Source organism: Electrona antarctica (assembly GCF_951216825.1).
Source record: "Electrona antarctica genome assembly, chromosome: 8".
NCBI lineage: Eukaryota > Metazoa > Chordata > Actinopteri > Myctophiformes > Myctophidae > Electrona > Electrona antarctica.
In genome coordinates, this window is record NC_136789.1 from 8,351,472 (window position 1) to 8,370,150 (window position 18,679).

General features: G+C 42.7%; 2 protein-coding genes across 2 annotated transcripts in view; both read right to left on the reverse strand.

The window, feature by feature from the left end:
- The window catches only part of camkk1a (calcium/calmodulin-dependent protein kinase kinase 1, alpha a), a 69,837-nt gene extending 60,877 nt beyond the window's left edge, over nucleotides 1–8,960 (reverse strand). The window contains exon 1 of the mRNA XM_079508426.1: nucleotides 8,413–8,960. The gene's annotated coding sequence lies outside the window, so the exon portion shown is untranslated. The remainder of the gene's footprint in view (nucleotides 1–8,412) is intronic.
- A 5,643-nt stretch (nucleotides 8,961–14,603) lies between these two features.
- atp2a3 (ATPase sarcoplasmic/endoplasmic reticulum Ca2+ transporting 3) overlaps nucleotides 14,604–18,679 on the reverse strand; it is a 65,595-nt gene continuing 61,519 nt past the window's right edge. The window contains exon 21 of the mRNA XM_079508215.1: nucleotides 14,604–18,588. Within this exon, the coding sequence (XP_079364341.1) occupies nucleotides 18,545–18,588 (44 nt within the window). The 3' untranslated portion in view covers nucleotides 14,604–18,544. The remainder of the gene's footprint in view (nucleotides 18,589–18,679) is intronic.

Consider the following 18,679-nt stretch of genomic DNA (forward strand, 5'->3'; position numbering starts at 1 on the left):
GGACAATGCATTTGGCAGTAATCGAAAATCGTGATTTTAGGTTTCGCAATTATGTAATCCTGAAACTTGGCAATTAATTTAAACAACTTAATAGGTCAGCTGCTGTACCCTGCCATAATTTCTTCTCCATTATTTTAAGGGTTAATATTATTAACCAAAACATTGTACAAGCCATTTCCCCATCCATCAAGCAATTTTACAAAAATACTTAAAAATAAATCAATTGTAATAATAATAGCGACCGAAGGTCGCAGTTATCTGCGTTGTCGCATTTCCCGTCAGTTGGTGTGTCAGGCACCATATATGGTGCCCAGGTCTCGTGACATCATCAGGGATGGAGATTTGGAGACCCTGATGTCATAGTAAATGCGACCTGCTGTCGCAGTTAAGTCCATATATGGAGATCCCTGATGTCATCCCTTAGATCTCCATATATGGATATATGTCAGAACCTGTTCTGACATTCCATATGTTGATCCTTCCCCATCCATCCTTCCAATTCGATGTCTCCCTTTTGACTTATACCTGTCCATTCAAATTTCAAACTCAAGACAGGCCTGCCCCAAAGTTATTAGTGCAGCTGCGCCCGGCAGCCGGCAAAAACTAGAGTTCTCAACAGGCCCACCTGTCCATTCAAAATCTAGACGGGCCAGCCTCAAAGTTATTAGTGCAGCCGTGCACAGCAGCCGGCAAAAACAGGCCTGAAAATTAAGGCCCGGCCCTACCTGGGCCCTCATCAAACCCTGTACACTCAAGATAATGTCCCCGCTACCACCCTTAGATCTCCATAATACTGTATGGAGCTGACCTGTTCTGACATTCCATATGTTGATCTGACCTCATCAAATCATTCCATGTTGGTCCCATGCCAAAGTGCCAGCATTCGCCCAGCAATCTGTCATCAACGAGGCGGATGCGTGCACGCGACCTCAGTCGTCTTACTGGTAATAATAATAATTGTTTCTTAACAGGACATCATTGTGGAGTAATTGCTATGCCGGGTTTGTGTGTGTTGATAATTAGGATAGGTTAAAATGGAAAGGACTGTTACGACTGCTTCAGTCAAACTGTGGTTTTCCTCTGGGTGCAGTCATTGCCGGCCAGTGCTCTTATCGTTTGATAACACTATCGGTCCAATAAACAGAGCAGAGCAAAGGCAGATCACTTAAGTACTTGTTTGACAAATGCTCAGCAACCTGATTACTCTGTCTTTAAGTGCTTTGGGACTAATCCAAATAACATTTCTGAGAAATACAAGGATCTTACAAATGCCTAAAATCATCTACTCGAGGAAGAATGCAAGAGCACCCATTTTCAATCTTCTCTTCATATAATTGGTCCTCACTAATGCACCATGCTCCGTGTGATTGAGAGGTCGGAGTTCAATTCCCGGGAGTCATACCAAAGACTATAATAATGTCACCCAATGCCTCCCCAGCATCAAAGATTGGGGCGGCGACATACTAGTCATGTCCAGGGGGTGTACTTGTACATCATGACTGGGGGACTCTGTACTGTAAAATGTCAGGAGATAAGACTCCTGACATATGGACCACATGGCTTATTTACTTACTTACCATTTCTGTCTACTCGCTCTGCATCTTAAGTGCCTAGCAGAGTCGAACGTAATCGACGCAAGAATACATACGCAACGCAGGGTGAAAGAAATGTCTCCCTCGCGTGGCGTCAGTTACGTAATCCGTCTCGTTCCGTCGGGTTGAGATCTGATCTCGAGTCTACACAACCATATTGCTTGCGTTGCGTACCTTGCGTCGAGGACACCCTGCCCACCTGGAGGCAGCAGAGAGCAAGAAGGCTTTTCCTCCTCTGCTCGACCGCTCTTGAAAGAGGACAACACTTCCGCCGGCACATTGAGTTGTAAACGTAAACACGATTGGCATGGATATATCACATTGGAAGTTAAACAGGACAACATGACTTCAGCGTTCGAAGCACTGCTTTGCAAACTCGTCTGTGATTATCAGGCCTGGACTGACGTTATGTCCAGTGGGCAATGGGCCGCCCAAAGAATGGGCCGCCCCCATTGCTTTAATATGTTTTTGGGCCAAATGTTAGCCCTTTGACCCAGCCCAGCCCTGCTTTTCAGACGAGAACTCAGCGGAATTAGAGCGGAGAGAGTGTGTGTCTCCTAATCCTATGCTTCCATTTGGTAACAATTTGACCGTTTACAGACGCGACCAACAAACCGTGTTTTCCGTTGCTGGTGATCATCCACTAGCGGCTTCCTTTGACAATGAATGGTAGACTGCAATGTGCCCGTGTGAACGCAATGATTAATTGATTACAGCACTAGCAAAAGACGCAAAACTTCGTTGTGGTGTGAGCTTGTGGATCGGCAGTGGTATATAGCCTACTTCGATTGATGATATAGTGTAAAACTCATTATATACAGTTGTAACTACATCTCAACTCATAACAAAAAATAAAGTGGCACGTGACGCATCTCATCCGCATGTAATAAAATAGACCAACTGCAGGTGCCAGGGGGTGTCACAGCTGCCATCTAGTGGGCGAGTAGATGCTTGCACATTAAATATTATAATAGACCGACGTAAACGACGCAAGCGACGGAGCGACTATACATGTATACAATAAGCTTGCGTTTTTTGTGTCCGTTTGACTCCCCCACGCAAGGAACAAAACCAGTAGAGGCCTTTAGAGGTAGGTTATGTACAGTTCAGGCAATTGGTCTTGCCTACCAATGACATCACCGGTGGGGATAACAAGCTAATGAAAACTACAGCTTTTGTCTTCCTGGAAAGTTAGCATGATGAAATTGCCACAGATAATGTCATCGGAAGGCAGGATGTCCACTTTCCACAGCCCACCTCTTATCTGAAACACAGGGCGAGTCGATAGAAATTGTGCTTTTATTATTACCCACTACCAGATTCTTAAATGTGAGATTATAACATTATCTTACTATTGTAGATTTTATCTATTATTTACTATGCTGAGATGACACAATTTCCATTTCAAGGAAGACTAAACTTTGATGAAATTTGTTTTTATCTTATCTTAATAAACATAAAGCTAATCTCACAGCTGAACCCAGAGCACTACCACAAATGTATGAACTCACTGGCCTGCTGATAGTTCCACCACACTGTCAGGGTCCTTTTTAATTTGTATTGTCTCCACCAGGCCGAAGGCATGGGGAGAGAGTATGTTTTGCACTCCGTCCGTCCTTCTGTGTACAGCTAATCTCCGGCACCGTTAACCCGGTTGATGCCAAACTTTGCACACACACTCCCTAGATGCCAACGATTAACCTCTGCCTCAAATTTACCAGAACGGCCTGTTATAGCGCCACCAGGAGGCCGACTTTTGTAAAAACACATTTTTAATATTACTCTATTAATCTAAAAATCCCGCAAATCGTTACACAGTATCTCTATAGTCATGTGCTCAAGACCGATCTGTCCGATATTTCATCCTAATTGGCTAACATTGGCTTTCAAAGTTTGCAGGATTGGCCTGTTTTGAACAAAAAGCCTCAAATCATGAACGCAGCGTGCAATTTACATGGAATCTTTCAAAGACTTTCCTACTAGGCTGAGGAATATATCCCACCCTTTTCAGATTGGCCTGTTATAGCACCACCAACAGGTGGATTTTTGCCGCTCCGATGCGTGGTATTAATCTCGCCGGCAGGGCCCGTGGAACACTCTAACCGCTACTGACAACCGTAACATCATTCCTGATGCCATTAAGGCACTAAATGATACCATGTCTCGTTAAACCTGTTTTTAATGCATTTGTCACTGTTGTCCTGCTGCCATGAACTTAATTGTGTGTAAGTGTTGTTGTGGTTGTTGCTGTTTTGTTGTTACTGACTGAGACCGAAGACAAATTTCCACATTGTGGACAATAAATTAAACTAACTAATTAACTAACTTTAAAAATGCATTTTTGTTAAGAAATAAATTAATAGTTAGAGAAAGGACTTTCATGTGAACAAGCATTAGAACTTGCATGCAAGCAACTTGAAGCAAGTATGTGCATTAGATACATTTACATACACAATACTGACAGTGCACTAATATTGTCCTAAACATATTTTTGGGTGGTGCAGACACTCCAAGGAACAGCAATGTGTGTCTGCCCCTATGTCTGTCTGTCTGTTTAGAGTACCAACAGGTGGCAAAGTGGTGCTGTTGAGCTTCACACTGCACAGGCGCATGATGGGAAGCTGAGTTTTTAGTGTTAGTGTAACTCCAGCACAGTGCAGTGCAGACTACGGTGTAGCATATGCACAGGTGCATGAGAGGCAGTACAGTACAGAATACATAGTCCGACGGCCAATAGTCCAACAACCAATAGTCAGACAGCCAATAGTAGCAGACAACCAATAGTCCGACCCCCCAACAGCACCACTCAGTTCAGACGGGTCCGATTCTTACCAGCTGCTGTGTGTCAATGTTCTCTCTGCAGTGCTTTCACGCCCACTTGCTGTAGTTGAGACCTATGTTTCTCATTGGCTGTACTGACAACCTATCGGCAACCACACACGTTTTACCTCTAGCCGACCTCTCAGCCATGGGATATAAGGCAGCAGCTGGTAATTAATTGGTGTCATCAATTCTTGTTTTACTGAGAAGAATGTCACTTCCCAATGTAGCATGATGCTTTCAGGAAGAAATCTATGTTGTTATTATACACTGTCAAATGCAAGTTTGATCTTATTTTAAGACTTGGATTTTTGCATGGCATGCCTGAAGTGCACTCTATGCACACATCTTGGTAGCAGCTCCCTTATTATATCCATGCATAATTTAAAGGGTGAAAACCATGGACAGCTGGAGAGACCATAATATCTACATGTAATGCATAAGTGAAGGTAGGAGAGCTGGAATATAATTTAGGAGTTGGTGAGCATCAGAGACCAGAGTAAACAATTCTCCTTTAAACTGTGAAATAGATACAATAAAGAATGACAGGAAAGACGTAAGACAAAGATGGAAGACGGCTGTGAGCCATCAGGGTGACTTGTATGATTCTAACATAAGACATGTACGTATGACCACATACTGTACTTAAACCAAACCTGCCTATAGTGCGTACAACATCCTGGTAAAAAGCTGTACTAAGGATGACTCAGCTGAACCTTGCCTGTCTGTGTTACTCCATAAACATACCTACAACTTTCCAGGAAATTATAGACTACTAGCTGAGTCACACAATTGGCACTGCAACATTAAATGACTGTGGGACACCAAATAAAAGCAAGGCAAGCTTGCTTTTGTTTCTGGTAGAGCCTAAAACGGGAGCCTAAAACTGTGTCTTACGCTTGCAGACTGCATGACACACTTAAATCACTTATCACTACCGATCTCTGGCCGATTATCGGAGCATCTCTATGCTGTAGTAGTGCATGCAGAGGAACGTCATGTTCCTCATAGTTCAATACCCCTGCTGACAGGTGCCCTTGACCATCCTGTTGGAGTCACTAGTGCAGTGACAAAGAACACCATCCCTCTCCTGCAAACACGGTAGCTGACTGCCTAGGTGCTGCCACCGCATCCGCCCGCCGCGTCTTAGTTGTTTTAGGATGCAAGATCTGTATTGGTTGGCGAGTGCAAAATTGTACCTTTACTGTGTACAGTAAGTTGGCATTTTATTATGTTTGTTACATGACATTGTAGTGATTTTGATGTGATAGATGCGCACGCACATGTGCGCTTTGCGCCTAATCTAGCGGCTAGCGGTCGCCCCAGATTGGCTAGTTTCAGTACTGTATATAGAGTTTTTAACTGGTTAATTCAAAACTAATGATCATCTGTCTGTCTTTAGTCAAAACTATCTTTCTGTTGAACTGCACTGTATGAGTGTGGGTTTGTCGAATGACACACACACACACACACACACACACACACACACACACACACACACACACACACACACACACACACACACACACACACACACACACACACACACACACACACACACACACACACACACACACACACACACACACACACACACACACACACACACACACACACACACACACACACACACACACACACACACACACACGCCCCTAACCTAATTCTAATCCCTTCCCACAAGGGCTCAAAGAGCCAGGAGCTGTTGCCATGTCCTCTTTTTGAATAGCTGGGTCATACAGTGGCTCATGGTGCAAATGAAGAAGTGTCAATTTGTTACGCTACAACAGTGCTTTGGAGGTTTTGTCATCTCCCCCACAGTCGGCTAGAGTAGCCTGGTTCTCCAACCTGGGGGTCCGTGGACCGCTCGCTGGCGGTCCGTGGTGGCGCAAGTCTGCATGACACTTAGTTATTTTGGTAACACTCAATATGCATCCCATGAAACAGAAATACCTGTGTGTTATGAATATTTTATGCAGAGCATAGTATGTTGTATTCTACTGTATCAGTAGTACATCCTTTTCATAATAGGAAGACAAAATAAATAGCTGCCTGATAACAAAAAGATATGCATTTGACCTGAAGAAACCATAGTGTGTGGAAAATAAACATGAGCACAAATGTAAATGATGTACAGTATGCATGCATAATATCCAACTTCATCATGGTTTAAAAGCAACATACCGGTATAGCAGGTTGCCAGCCTAGTAAATGTGTCTAGACAAGTGGAGATGGGAGCAATCTTGGTGCCATTAGGAAATTGATTTTCCTGAATTGAATTTATAGAAACAAAACTGAATCAGTCTAGTTGCAAGCAAAGCCCCTTGACCTGTGTTTTAACAGGAACTGGTGTTCTTCTCTCAAGGGAAGGGTAAAGAACTTCTTTATTCCCTTGTATTGAGAGAATACTGCGGCAAACTCAACAACAACAAACAAAATTGAGCATGACCCCAAAAGGCCCGTTTCTAGAGGAAAGCCATAGACAGACCCATTACATGAAGAGTCATACAACTCTCCTGTGGTTCAGATATCGGCCAGAAGGAAATGGAATGTGCAGCCAGATCATTTATATTTGATTTCCTGATTTATACTTTGTGGTACCGTACAATGTTGCCGAACATAGCTGCAAATATTGGTCTGTGATTAATAAAGAATGAATTGTGGGACCTCCATTATACTCAAGGTCGAGCTCGCTTATTAAGAGGTTGCTCAATAGGTTATGCACATCCCTGGGAAATGGATGGATATTTGATTGGACAACACTATTGTTGAAACACCATTTATTGCATTCTCATTCAGATGATCTCTACTACAAAAAAAGATAAAGAGACTTTGTCTCAATGTGTTTTTACTGCTTAAATAAAGGTTAAATAAAATATAACAATACAGCTATATGCTTTTAGTGAATTCAGCATAATCTTGAATCATTATTGAGAGACAGTCACTATCAGTGTTGGGCGGTAATGAGTTACTAGTAATATATCCCTGTATATTATTACTTTACCCATGCAGCAACGAGTAGTGTACGGTATTACTCCGAAACAGTAATATTATACAGTTATTACATATTACTCAGGATTTGTTGGCTACCGTTTGAAAACATTTCATTCATCAAGAGAGATTGCTGCTTTTATAGCCTTTTTGGCTGATTGGTGACTCTTATTATTATTATTCAAAACAATTTGATTACGTTCTAGCTGACTAAACAGATTGGGTTGTCCTTGTACATTCCTTTTTTGCGTAATATAATATTATTACTTTTTAAAGGAGTAATATGTAATACGTAACATATCACTCGCTTTGGTAATATTGCCCAACACTGGCAATCTCAAATTAAATAGTTCCCTTTACTGGATGAAATGATGCAAATTTAAACCAGCAGCCAGCTCCAGTCACCAGTCATATTGAGTCAATAACACATCTGTCAATATGATATTGACACTTGACAGGTGTGTTACACACAATGTCAGCCGTGTGTGGTCTAAAGCTTCCCATACACTACAAGATTTTTGATAAGATTTTGAAAAGACTAATCTAATCTAGTCTTTTAAAAATCTTTCCAAAATCCATCAAACACATCTTGTAGTGTATTACACTACAAGATTGTGTGTATGGGTAATGGGAGGCTTAAGATAATATAATACCATTATGGCAGGTGTGCGAAGGTCAATTACACATTCATTGTTGTGTGCATTGCATATGTACAGTATATATGCTCAGTGCCTACTGTATTATTGTGTGGTTTCCTATGGTGGTTCGAATCCACGCAGACAACTCTGTGAGGCTGTGAGCGCTTGCCCCGCACACCCCGAAATGCAGCACAAAATTGATTAGTATTGTATGCCTGCTATAAATTAATTAAAGCCACATTGTGGAGAACATATAGTGCAATGAAATCCACATGCGCGTGGTTTTCCCACAACACAGATATACACTGGCATGCAAAATATATTATACATTAAAACGGGCATTGAAATAATCACATGAAAGTTTTACTCACCAAAAAGTGGTCTTGCGTGCACTATTTGAGGTTTTGAGCCACCGCTTTCCACAGCGGGATCCGCGAGGCGCGTCCAGTTTAGAAATAAATAAAGCTGCACACACACACACACACACACACTGGCACTGCACACAGGCTCGGCCAGCCAGCTCACTATGCTACACCGACACACTCAAACAGTACAGTACATGTGGTGAGTGTGACACAGTCAGCGCTTGTAAACTGTTTCTAAAACACTCGCATCATCCACAGACAGACACGCTTCCCCACAGTCTCAGCTGCTGCAACGTTGAAATTTGTCCCATGTTTCACACCCTCTCTTCCGGAAAACACAGCAGACTCACAGCCAGCACAAGCAGTTTACTGGTTCACTCTCCTATGGTTCACTCCCCTTTCCTTTCTTCTATTGACAACGAAGCGCAGGGACGCTACAGTGTAGCCTACTGTAACTGTACTGTACTACTGCAGCTACAGTGTAGCCTTTACGATGCAGCAGCAGGCAGGCGCACACACAGGCAGGTAAACGTAGCCTGGCTTGGCCAGCCTCATAGCGGGGATTCACTGATGAGTCTGGCCCCGCCAGGCTAGGGTAAACGTAAACGACAGTGAGGCAGCAATTTTGTATTGAGTTGTGCTTGAAATGTACTGTAATTCTCCAATCTGTTAATACATACTTCAATCAATCAAGCAGTCGTTCGTCCCCCACCACTTTGTCTTTCTTCTTTTTAATATTGACTATAAAACGTAAACTTACAGTAGGCTACGGCTATAGCCTACTACTGCACAATATTATGCACATGGCTTTAAAATTACCATAATTGTCCTTCCTTGTTTGTACTTAGCGCCGCGGTTACAACAATTGGGATGTTTTATACAACAAAACAAGATTTATGTGAGAAATAGAAAGGACTTTATAATGTAAAAGAGAAAGAAACCGCGAGCGCCCCTACTGGCCAAGTTCCTTCCAGAGAAAACACCCGTGTTGTGTGTGTGTGTGTGTGTGTGTGTGTGTGTGTGTGTGTGTGTGTGTGTGTGTGGGGGGGGGGGGGGGGGGGGGGGGGGGGGCATGTATTAGATTGAACTTGTTTGTTGCTGCCATAAGTAACCAAAAGGGAAGTTGATTGCAAGTTCTTATTTCCCTGGCAACAGCTACTATACAGTTTCACCACATCACACAAAGACTGAGACAGGGTGCAAAATTGTTCTCGATAGCACATCAGTGAGCTGGATGCAATCCTACCTGGAGGGGAGAGAACAGATGGTGGAGGTGAATGGAACACTGCCCCCCCCCCCCCCCCCTCCCAGTGAGCATACTAGGGGCTTTACTGTTCCTAATATATGTTAACGACATGACTTCAGCTTGTGACTGCAACTTGTTCCTGTTCGCAGATGACTCGGCACTGCTAGTCTCGGACAGGAACAAACTGCATGTTGAAAAGGCCCTCAGCTCTGAACTCGGTAGAATCTGCACCTGGCTCGCTGATAACAAACTATCTTTACACCTGGGAAAAACTGAATCCATTCTCTTTGGCTCTAATAGTAATCTCAGCAAGGCAAATGGCTTCTTGGTTAGAGTGGGTGACAATGTTATCACACGTAAAGATGAGCGGTGGCCGGACGGATTGCGGATCGGTCTTGATACCGGAAGGTCGCCAGTTCGAATCAGCGGTCCGACACGTTAAAATTACCACCGCTGAAGTGCCCTTGAACAAGGCATTGAACCACTACGATGAAATGTTCTATGAGCAGGGCCTGGCTGGAAACAAGTTCTTGAGCTTAGCCCAGATACCCTGGGTAAATATAGTAATCATTTCATTTCATGAAATTACCTACCTAGGTTCCATCCTGGAGGCTAATCTTTCCGGTGATAAAATGGCCACCAACGTAATAAAAAAGGTCAACCAAAGAACAAGATTCCTTTACAGGATCTCCTCACTGGTCAACAAAAACACCTTGAAGACCTTAACAGGAGCCCTTGTACAAGGTTTCTTTGACTATGCATGCACCTCCTGGTACCACAGCACCTCAAAGGCCCTTAAAACCAGGCTCCAGACTTCCCAAAACAAACTGGTCAGGCTCCTACTTGACCTCGCCCCCCGAACCCACCTCACCCCTGCCCACTTCGACAGGCTGGAATGGCTTAGGGTCGACGACAGAGTACAGCATCTTGCAATGGGTCTGGTCCACATGATTAGATACACCACCAAGATACCCATGTACCTGTCTAGATACTTCCTTAATGTTAACGAAGTCCACACCCACAACACCAGAGGGAGTGCAACGAACCATGTACAACCCTGATTCGGCACAAACAAGGGACTAAATTATTTTCGCTCCTATGCCACCAAAATGTGGAACGCCCTACCAACAGTCATTAAGACATGCAAATCCCTTGACTCCTTCAAAACCGCTCTCAAAGGGCACCTACGGACGGCTGCAATTCGAAACTGGCCCCCGTAAAATCCCCCCCCTTTTCCCTCACTGTATATGTTTCTTTTCCCTTTTTACCTCCTTTATGATGAATTCCTGTTCTGTCCTTTGTCTATATAGAAGTGTCTATTTTTACATCTCTAAATGTTTTTGATGAATTGAACATGGTGGACCCTATTGGAAACAAGTGTAATGCTTAATTGGGTCGTCCACTCACAGTTAACAGCCTTTGTATTGAGTTTGTGCTTGAAATGTACTGTAATTCTGCAAACTGTCAATAAATATTTCAATCAATCAATCAATCCTTGATAGCAATATTATTAACCTACATCCAAACACATTTTTGAGGGGTGCTAGCCCCTCTAACGTCCAGTGCTCAGACATGATGTCACGTGGCAGCCAAGTCTATGGACTTTTAATGTTTGCTTCAGTGGGCGCCCGTCACTTCACACAAGTGTGATTTAAAACAATCTCTTTCTTTCTCTCTCTCTCTCTCTCTCTCTCTCTCTCACTCTCACACTCTCACACACACACACACAGCCTCTGTTTGATATATGAGTCATGGTGGAAATGATCCACAATACAGTTTGTAAATACATCAAAGATGTGATTATAATCCATTTCTAGTAATGGATAAAGCCATGCCCTGGAAGAGAGGTCATCAGGTGGTCCCCAACACTGCAACGCAAACCACAACACTCCAGATTTCCAGCTATTGTCCTTTCTCTTATGCCAGAGCCATCAGGAGGCTCTCTCTCTCTCTCTCTCTCTCTGCCTTGTGTGTTCTTGGGGGATTGCAGGCATTGAGGGGTCTGTATACTGACTAGTATACTAGGACTATGGTTTGCTAGTCCTACATCTCACCATACTGTTCGTCTGTGCAGTCAGTGTGCATGCATCCGTCTTTGTACACACTTGGCCTTACTCTGGTGTATTTGAGTCAACATGGTTTGTTTGAGCCTTCTCTGTGTCTGTATCACTGTCCTTGTTGCCATTTAATCTGTCCTAGCAAGTCTCTTCTATGCAACCTGCTATGTGCAGGGTAAGGTTGTGCCGAAATGCGCTCCTACTGTATATGACCTTGTTAACCCAAACATTAAAACACTGCATATGCAGTCAAAAACTAAGGTTGATGGCAGCTGCTCTGTGATACTATACCACAGAGCAATTTGAAAATGTCCATTTCACCCACTAAAAAGCATGATCTCCTCTGTGTCGTTTGTACATTTGTGGAGTTTGTTGTTAGATGGAGAGCCGTGATTTATTTCCACCCTAAAACATGATCATCAGGTATTATTGTTATATAAGGAGGACGATTTATTTTTAAAAAGTGTACAGTATTTGTTAAAAACATGGGAGGGGATGTTATTGTGATGTCACTATATCACTGTTTTTTTCATTGGTTACGCTTGACTGTCAAGGTTTGAGGCTCCAGGAAGAAACCCTAAATACAAAGGGAAGACATCATTGCACATAATCACACCAAGGGGCAATACATACATAAAAATAAAATTTAAAAGAATTACCCGCACAACTTGCATTTTTAACAGACATCAATCATGTCTACTTCTGCCTGGGGCCAATTGTCACATTTCTGCTAACCAACCGGATGTTTCATTCTAAAGAAAATGAACCACAGCTGTCAATTCAGGAAACAGCTAGCTAGGCCATATTGTATTCAAACAGCACAGAGTGCTGTTAAAGTAAAGTAAACCTTAACTTCCCAATTAGCATCCCAATTTTCATCTTAAATCGCTATCTCACAATGTTACAATGTAACGTCTTGTGAGCTTATAGATCAAAAAGTGTTAATTGACTCAATGGTTAAGTCACCTATCAATCATGATGACAGATTCTATGCTGCTACTGAGAGACTGTGCATGTATTTCAGACTAGTACAAGTGCACTTCTCAGAGTTGCTTTGTCAGCCGTGGGGTGCAGGAATTTGAGTTTGTCTGACAAACACAACTGACAGTTGCAACAGAAAGGTGCAGAAACCCAGATGTCATAGTCATTGTCATATAACAAATGAGGGCATTTGTGCCTAATTTGGTGGGTGGGTAACAATGTAGGTAACAATGTGAAGCGGCCTGTTATAGCAACACAATGATGTGACAATGTTGATTTGAAAATAACTGGGCTGGAGTTTCTTCCATGGCCTACTGGGAGTGTATGTGCAAGCTTCACGGCACGCCGATCGGTGCTGTGGTGTCCGAGAATAGTCACAGACAGTCTCTCAAGCACACGGTCAGATGCAGGGGCCAAAACATAATCTGCCTGGTATAGCTCTCTGGAGCCCTGGCCTAGTTGAACCAACTTGCCAAGTCACATTGATACTAATGATTTCCACTTCCTCTCTTCAGAGCCCTGGGATTCCCCTGTAGCTCTAGTACTGCCCCTGGCCCCTGGGTATGGTCTGTGACTGAGTGCCATTTCCACATGTGAGGCCTAATGAAGCAGGAGGTGCTTAGTTTACCCTTAAGCACATGAGGGTAAACATGTCATGGTCATTCAGGGCTATCTCTTCAAGTGTTTCCGGTAATAATATTGCCCACTCTTTTTGTATGCCTGTGGCAAAAAGGGATTTTTTTTACAGAATTGTCCACCACAAGCTAACATGGTGATGACCCTTGGTGGGAACTCATACAGCATACAGGATAAACGAGTGAAATTGTAAATTATGAAACAGAAAATGTTATAGACAAACACGGAACACTGTAAAACTGAAGCAGATATATTCTATGTGGGGTTCTTTCTCCTCATCTCCTGATTGGATAAATTTGGTATCCTGACCTAAACATTTATTTTCTGTTTACTAAAGAGATGGAGTATCCTCTTACTGAAGTCAATAGGCCTATAGTAGCATATACTGTAGCAAATAACTATCAGAATAACAGGCGTCTTTTTCTTTCAAAGAAATGTAACATCGCCCTCTGCTGGTGGAAATGTATTCACGCACGTCATGTAGTCCCTTGATGTGGCTGAAAACCGGAATGGTGAACCTGAGTAACAGGCTATGGTTGGCAGATTTATTTTATTCTGAGTGGAACTTTTTGTTCTAATATATAGGCTAAGTCACTTTGACTCGAGAGCTACTTTCAAAATGACCGGCTCAACAAGACCTACCCACCGAAATAATTAGTATACTGCTGAAAATAGTGTCAATATATGTACCTGAGGGGGCTTTGGAATAGCGGCCTGGCATTACATATAAGACAAATGCACTTGGAATGGGAAATAGAGGGGGAGAAATTGACTAGGTAGGGTTTTTTGTATGTAATTTGCAATGCTACACAGACATTTGTGCACAGCAATACTCTTGAAAACAAAAGATTGCATTGTGGATTTGAGCTGACAGGCCCTTTTTGATGTAAATCAATATTTTAATAAAATATTGTTTAGGGTCATGTCGTGGTCTACCTGCACAGCCTTTGTGATCTACTGGTAGATCACAATCTACCTTTTGGGCACCCTTGGGCTAAGTGATCACTCTAAGTGACACTCCACCCTCAAATCAAAAAAATAAATAAATTGGTGACCGTAGCATTTTAGCTTGTAAGGTTTATGATTGAGAAAATGAATCCCTCCTTGATGGGAAGACAAGATATGGCTTTGCATGGCCCCTCGCTGTTGTGATTGTTTCTGACATCTTGAACTGTAGCTAACGTAGGCTGGAGAGTGACATTAAGGCCTTATGCCACAAATGACAGCTAGTGTTACAAAACCTTTAGTGGTCCAGAAGAAGGAACATGACCACGGAATAAATAACAAGATAAATAATCTTTATTTCCACGTCTTTGTCATTTATAAAATTATGTGTCCACAATTAATATCAACAAGGCAATACAGAGAATGCTTTTAACTTCTCAGTGGTGGGAGCCAGGCTCTAAAGACCAGTCTGTCACTACTGCGGACAACAGAAGAGGCGATGGAATGGTCAAATGTCAGCAATAGCAACATGATTCTCTTTTTAAATAATATAGGGGGTCATTCGTTTTAGCGGACAGGAGAACTTGAGTGCCATACTTAAGACATATATGCATTCAAATGGCTGAACCCAAAAGGTTTGGCACAGGTCTCTAGAGATCCTGCAGCCACACTGAGCCCTTCAATGTACATCCATTATAAACGTCATAACGCAGGATTCCTCACTGCTTGTCACTCAGTGTATAAGCATTAAGCTCATTTATACTTTGGTGCATGACCCTTATAGATTTGTGCATCAAAGTAGAAGTCAGCCTCAAACCAGACAGTTAATTTACACAGTTTTAAAGATTGTCAGATTACTATCACTGAAATTATCGTCATCATCATCACCACCGTTACTGGAATTAGCCTAAGCATGATCCTTGCCTATCTTTAACAATGACACATCATATTTTTCCCTACAGTAAAAGACACAAAAACCCAGCAACTGTAAAAACCAAACAGAACAATGAATAAACAAACTTTCTAGTCTACAAAAAAAAAGGAGATTCTTAGATAGTATGTGCTCAAATAAAAATAAAAATGTTTTCTTGCAATTCGTTTTGTCGTTGGTAAGTAGGCTTCATCGATGCATGTTATAAAAACATTTCTTTTAAATAACATATACTGTATAGGTTATTAATTACAGTAACAAGGTTCCATGCGACCATCTTTTCATCTTCTGTACAGAGTTTGAGGATTCAGTAGTAAAGAACAAGGTTATACAGAACTATAGTGCCATAATGTCAAAGGGCCACAGGGGGCTGGTGCAGCAGCTAAGAGGGAGTCAGCCAGTCTGGAGACCTCAGCTTCATTTATATTTGCTGTATGACCCTATCACAATTATTTTCTTTATGTGAAAACCAGCTACAGTATTCATGCTGACTGATCATTTGACTACCGATGGTATGTATAAATTGGGCTAAGCCTCTACTGGTATGGAAAGACATACCAAATGAACATGTTGACCTGCTTACACATTCATATGGAAATTAAGCTGATGAAATTGATGAACAGTTGATGGATACAGTTTTCCATACAGTAGGTGCCTATTTTCAAGCTTATCGTCATATAGTGGTCCTCACTGATGCTCATCGTAAGATGGCACCATCTCTGTACTCACTCAGAGGCGTGCTGTCAACAGTTTAGAAACATTACAAAGACATCATCGGTGGGGATTCCAAGCTACTGTAAATCGCTCTGGATTAAGAGTGTCTGCTAAATGCCTAAATTGTAAATTGTATTGGAAACTACAGCCTCTCTCTTCCTGGAAAGTTAGCACAATGAAATTGAGTAGCCTTGCATCAATACATTAAAAAAAGGTTTGACATCCCGCTTGAAATGACCACCGATGCCATCCATCACTGGCACTGCAGGAAAACGGATGATGTCATTGAACATATCTGAACTGTCCATAGCCCACCTCTGAGAGAGCAAGTACACAGAAATGGTGAGCATTTGTGAGCGATGCAAGAATAACACACAAAGTCACCTATCCCACATTGAAATAGTGGCACTATGCAAGTGATCCGAGCTGTGTCTGCACACCCTGTTAGTTACTGCATCAGCCTGGCCCAGCCCAGAGCACCGGGACCCACAACAAAACCCACAATTAAGAACTAAAGACACAATCAAAACCCCCTGGGTTCATTCAGTCAAATACATTATTATTTAGTCATTATAAAACAATACCCACATGAGCCTAAATTGCAAAAGCGCCGGGAGCGAGAGGAGCCGAGGGAACAGTACACAGAGAGTACACAATAGAGGGGAGCGGTAAACGATACGCATTAGACCATGCTTTAAGACATTCAGAGTCTTCAAGACTAAGTGCTCTAAGATTACGATAATTACAGATATGGCAAATATGAATGGAAACAAAGAATGGATAACGCAAAATCAAAAAGGCTTATAAAAACACATTCTTTTTGACCACATTACTCAATGTGGAAGTTCAGTGGGCTATATAAGGCATTGATGTTGATGATGGGATTAACATGGGCACGTTCTAATGTGTAGCAAACTAATTATTAAAGGCTGATAAAACCGGCTGTGTGCTTGATATCCATGCCCATCTTAAGTCATGTCACATCAGCTGTGCAAGTCGCAAGTCAAAGGCTGAAAGACCCATTCACCCAGACCCATTAGTCAACGTCAGACATCTGATGATTGATAACTGAATGCTCCAGTGTCAGCACAGCAGTTGTATATGACAGTCAGCTAGGAGAGGCGCTATTGATAACTGTACTGTATAGTCACTTTTCTACTGTATGGTGCGGTTCAACTCCACTCGCACTTTTTGGTTTTCCAGTGGACAAAAGCAGTACCTAGTCGTAGCTAGTATTTCTTTTTTGGTATCTCCTCTGTCGATGTTTCAAGCGAGCGGTGATGTGAAAACACTGCAGACTGCTGATTGTACAGAGATAATCGTTGCCAGTGGACTTGGACTTCCCCTATACTACAATACATTAGTAAGTAAGTTCCTACAGTTTACAGCCTTTTAAACTAGCCATTGTCGAGTAGTGTGGAGTGGAGCTGAGCTGGTACCATGCAGTGTAAAAGCACCATAAGTATGCTGGTTTGGTAAGGTTAGACAATTCACATTTCATTCTACTTATTATTATTATTACTATTATTGTTTTGCTTTTGTTTTCTGTCTGCGAGCTGACTCTAGCTCCGCATATAAGAACTAAATGAAGAAGCCAAGCAGCATAAAGCTATTCACACCTTCAAGAGGGGAAACCCCTCCACATCCCAGAGTCCTACAAGTCCTCCTCAACAGAGAGAAAATATGAGAGAGTGACAGAGACAAAGACAGAGAGAGTGAGACTAAGAGAGAGAGAGAGAGAGAAAGAGCAAGGGAAGGGAAGGGGGTGGGGGGGATGGGAGAGTGCAAAAGGACCAATTCTGCATAATCTTGCAACAAATAAGAGGAAGAGGTTCCATGTGGCAAGAGTAAAGACAGCAGGAGATGGAGGAACAGTGTTATGACACACTAGCCAGAGATCAGAGATGTCCCTTTTGTTGACAGGCCCTGCTCATACAGAGCTGGCCACAGCTGGCTGTGTGGGTAGCAGGAGATACCTCAAAGATAAAGCTTTTATGGTGACACACACATAAGAGTGACGGAGCAGGGGTGGGTGCCACCCTCCAGATGCTCGCCTTCTTCAGTCTTGCGAGTGTGAATAGCGGTCTCTCTGTGTTCTCCTGGGAAGGCGTCACCTCTCAAGGTCTCTCTCTGTTCCCATACTGACACCCCCACCAACTTCTCTAAATCTCTGTCCTCCACCCCCCCAAAAAAGGTCTAGCTAGCTGCACCAATGTTTTGAATTGTACAGTCAATGGGCAGAGATGTTTGAAGGGCTATGGGTAATTATTCTGTCGCACTTTCCCAGAACTGTGAAGTTGGGTCACAGCTAAGATAACACCTCACAAGTCACTCACATTCACGCATTCTCTCACACGCTCAAAATGCATGGTAAAGACGACACATGCTCGCAGAGACACACATGCACACTTTCTCACTCTCACCGCCTCATGCAAGCCCTGCGGATTTCTAGTGGTGGTTGGCTGGGACATGCAGGACCAGGGATTGAGGACAGGAGAGAGAGAGAGAGGGAGAGAGAGATAGGGTGTATAATGTGTGTGTGTGTGTGTGTGTGTGTGTGTGTGTGTGTGTGTGTGTGTGTGTGTGTGTGTGTGTGTGTGTGTGTGTGTGTGTTGAGGGAGAGAGGTCTTAGTCCAGCACCAGTCTCCTCCTGTATCTCTTCTCCTCATCACCTGCCAAGGATGAAAGAAGACAATAACACAATTAGAAGAAGCGATGGAGTTGCTAGTTTAAAGCAAAGGAGAGGAGAAGATGGAAATAAAG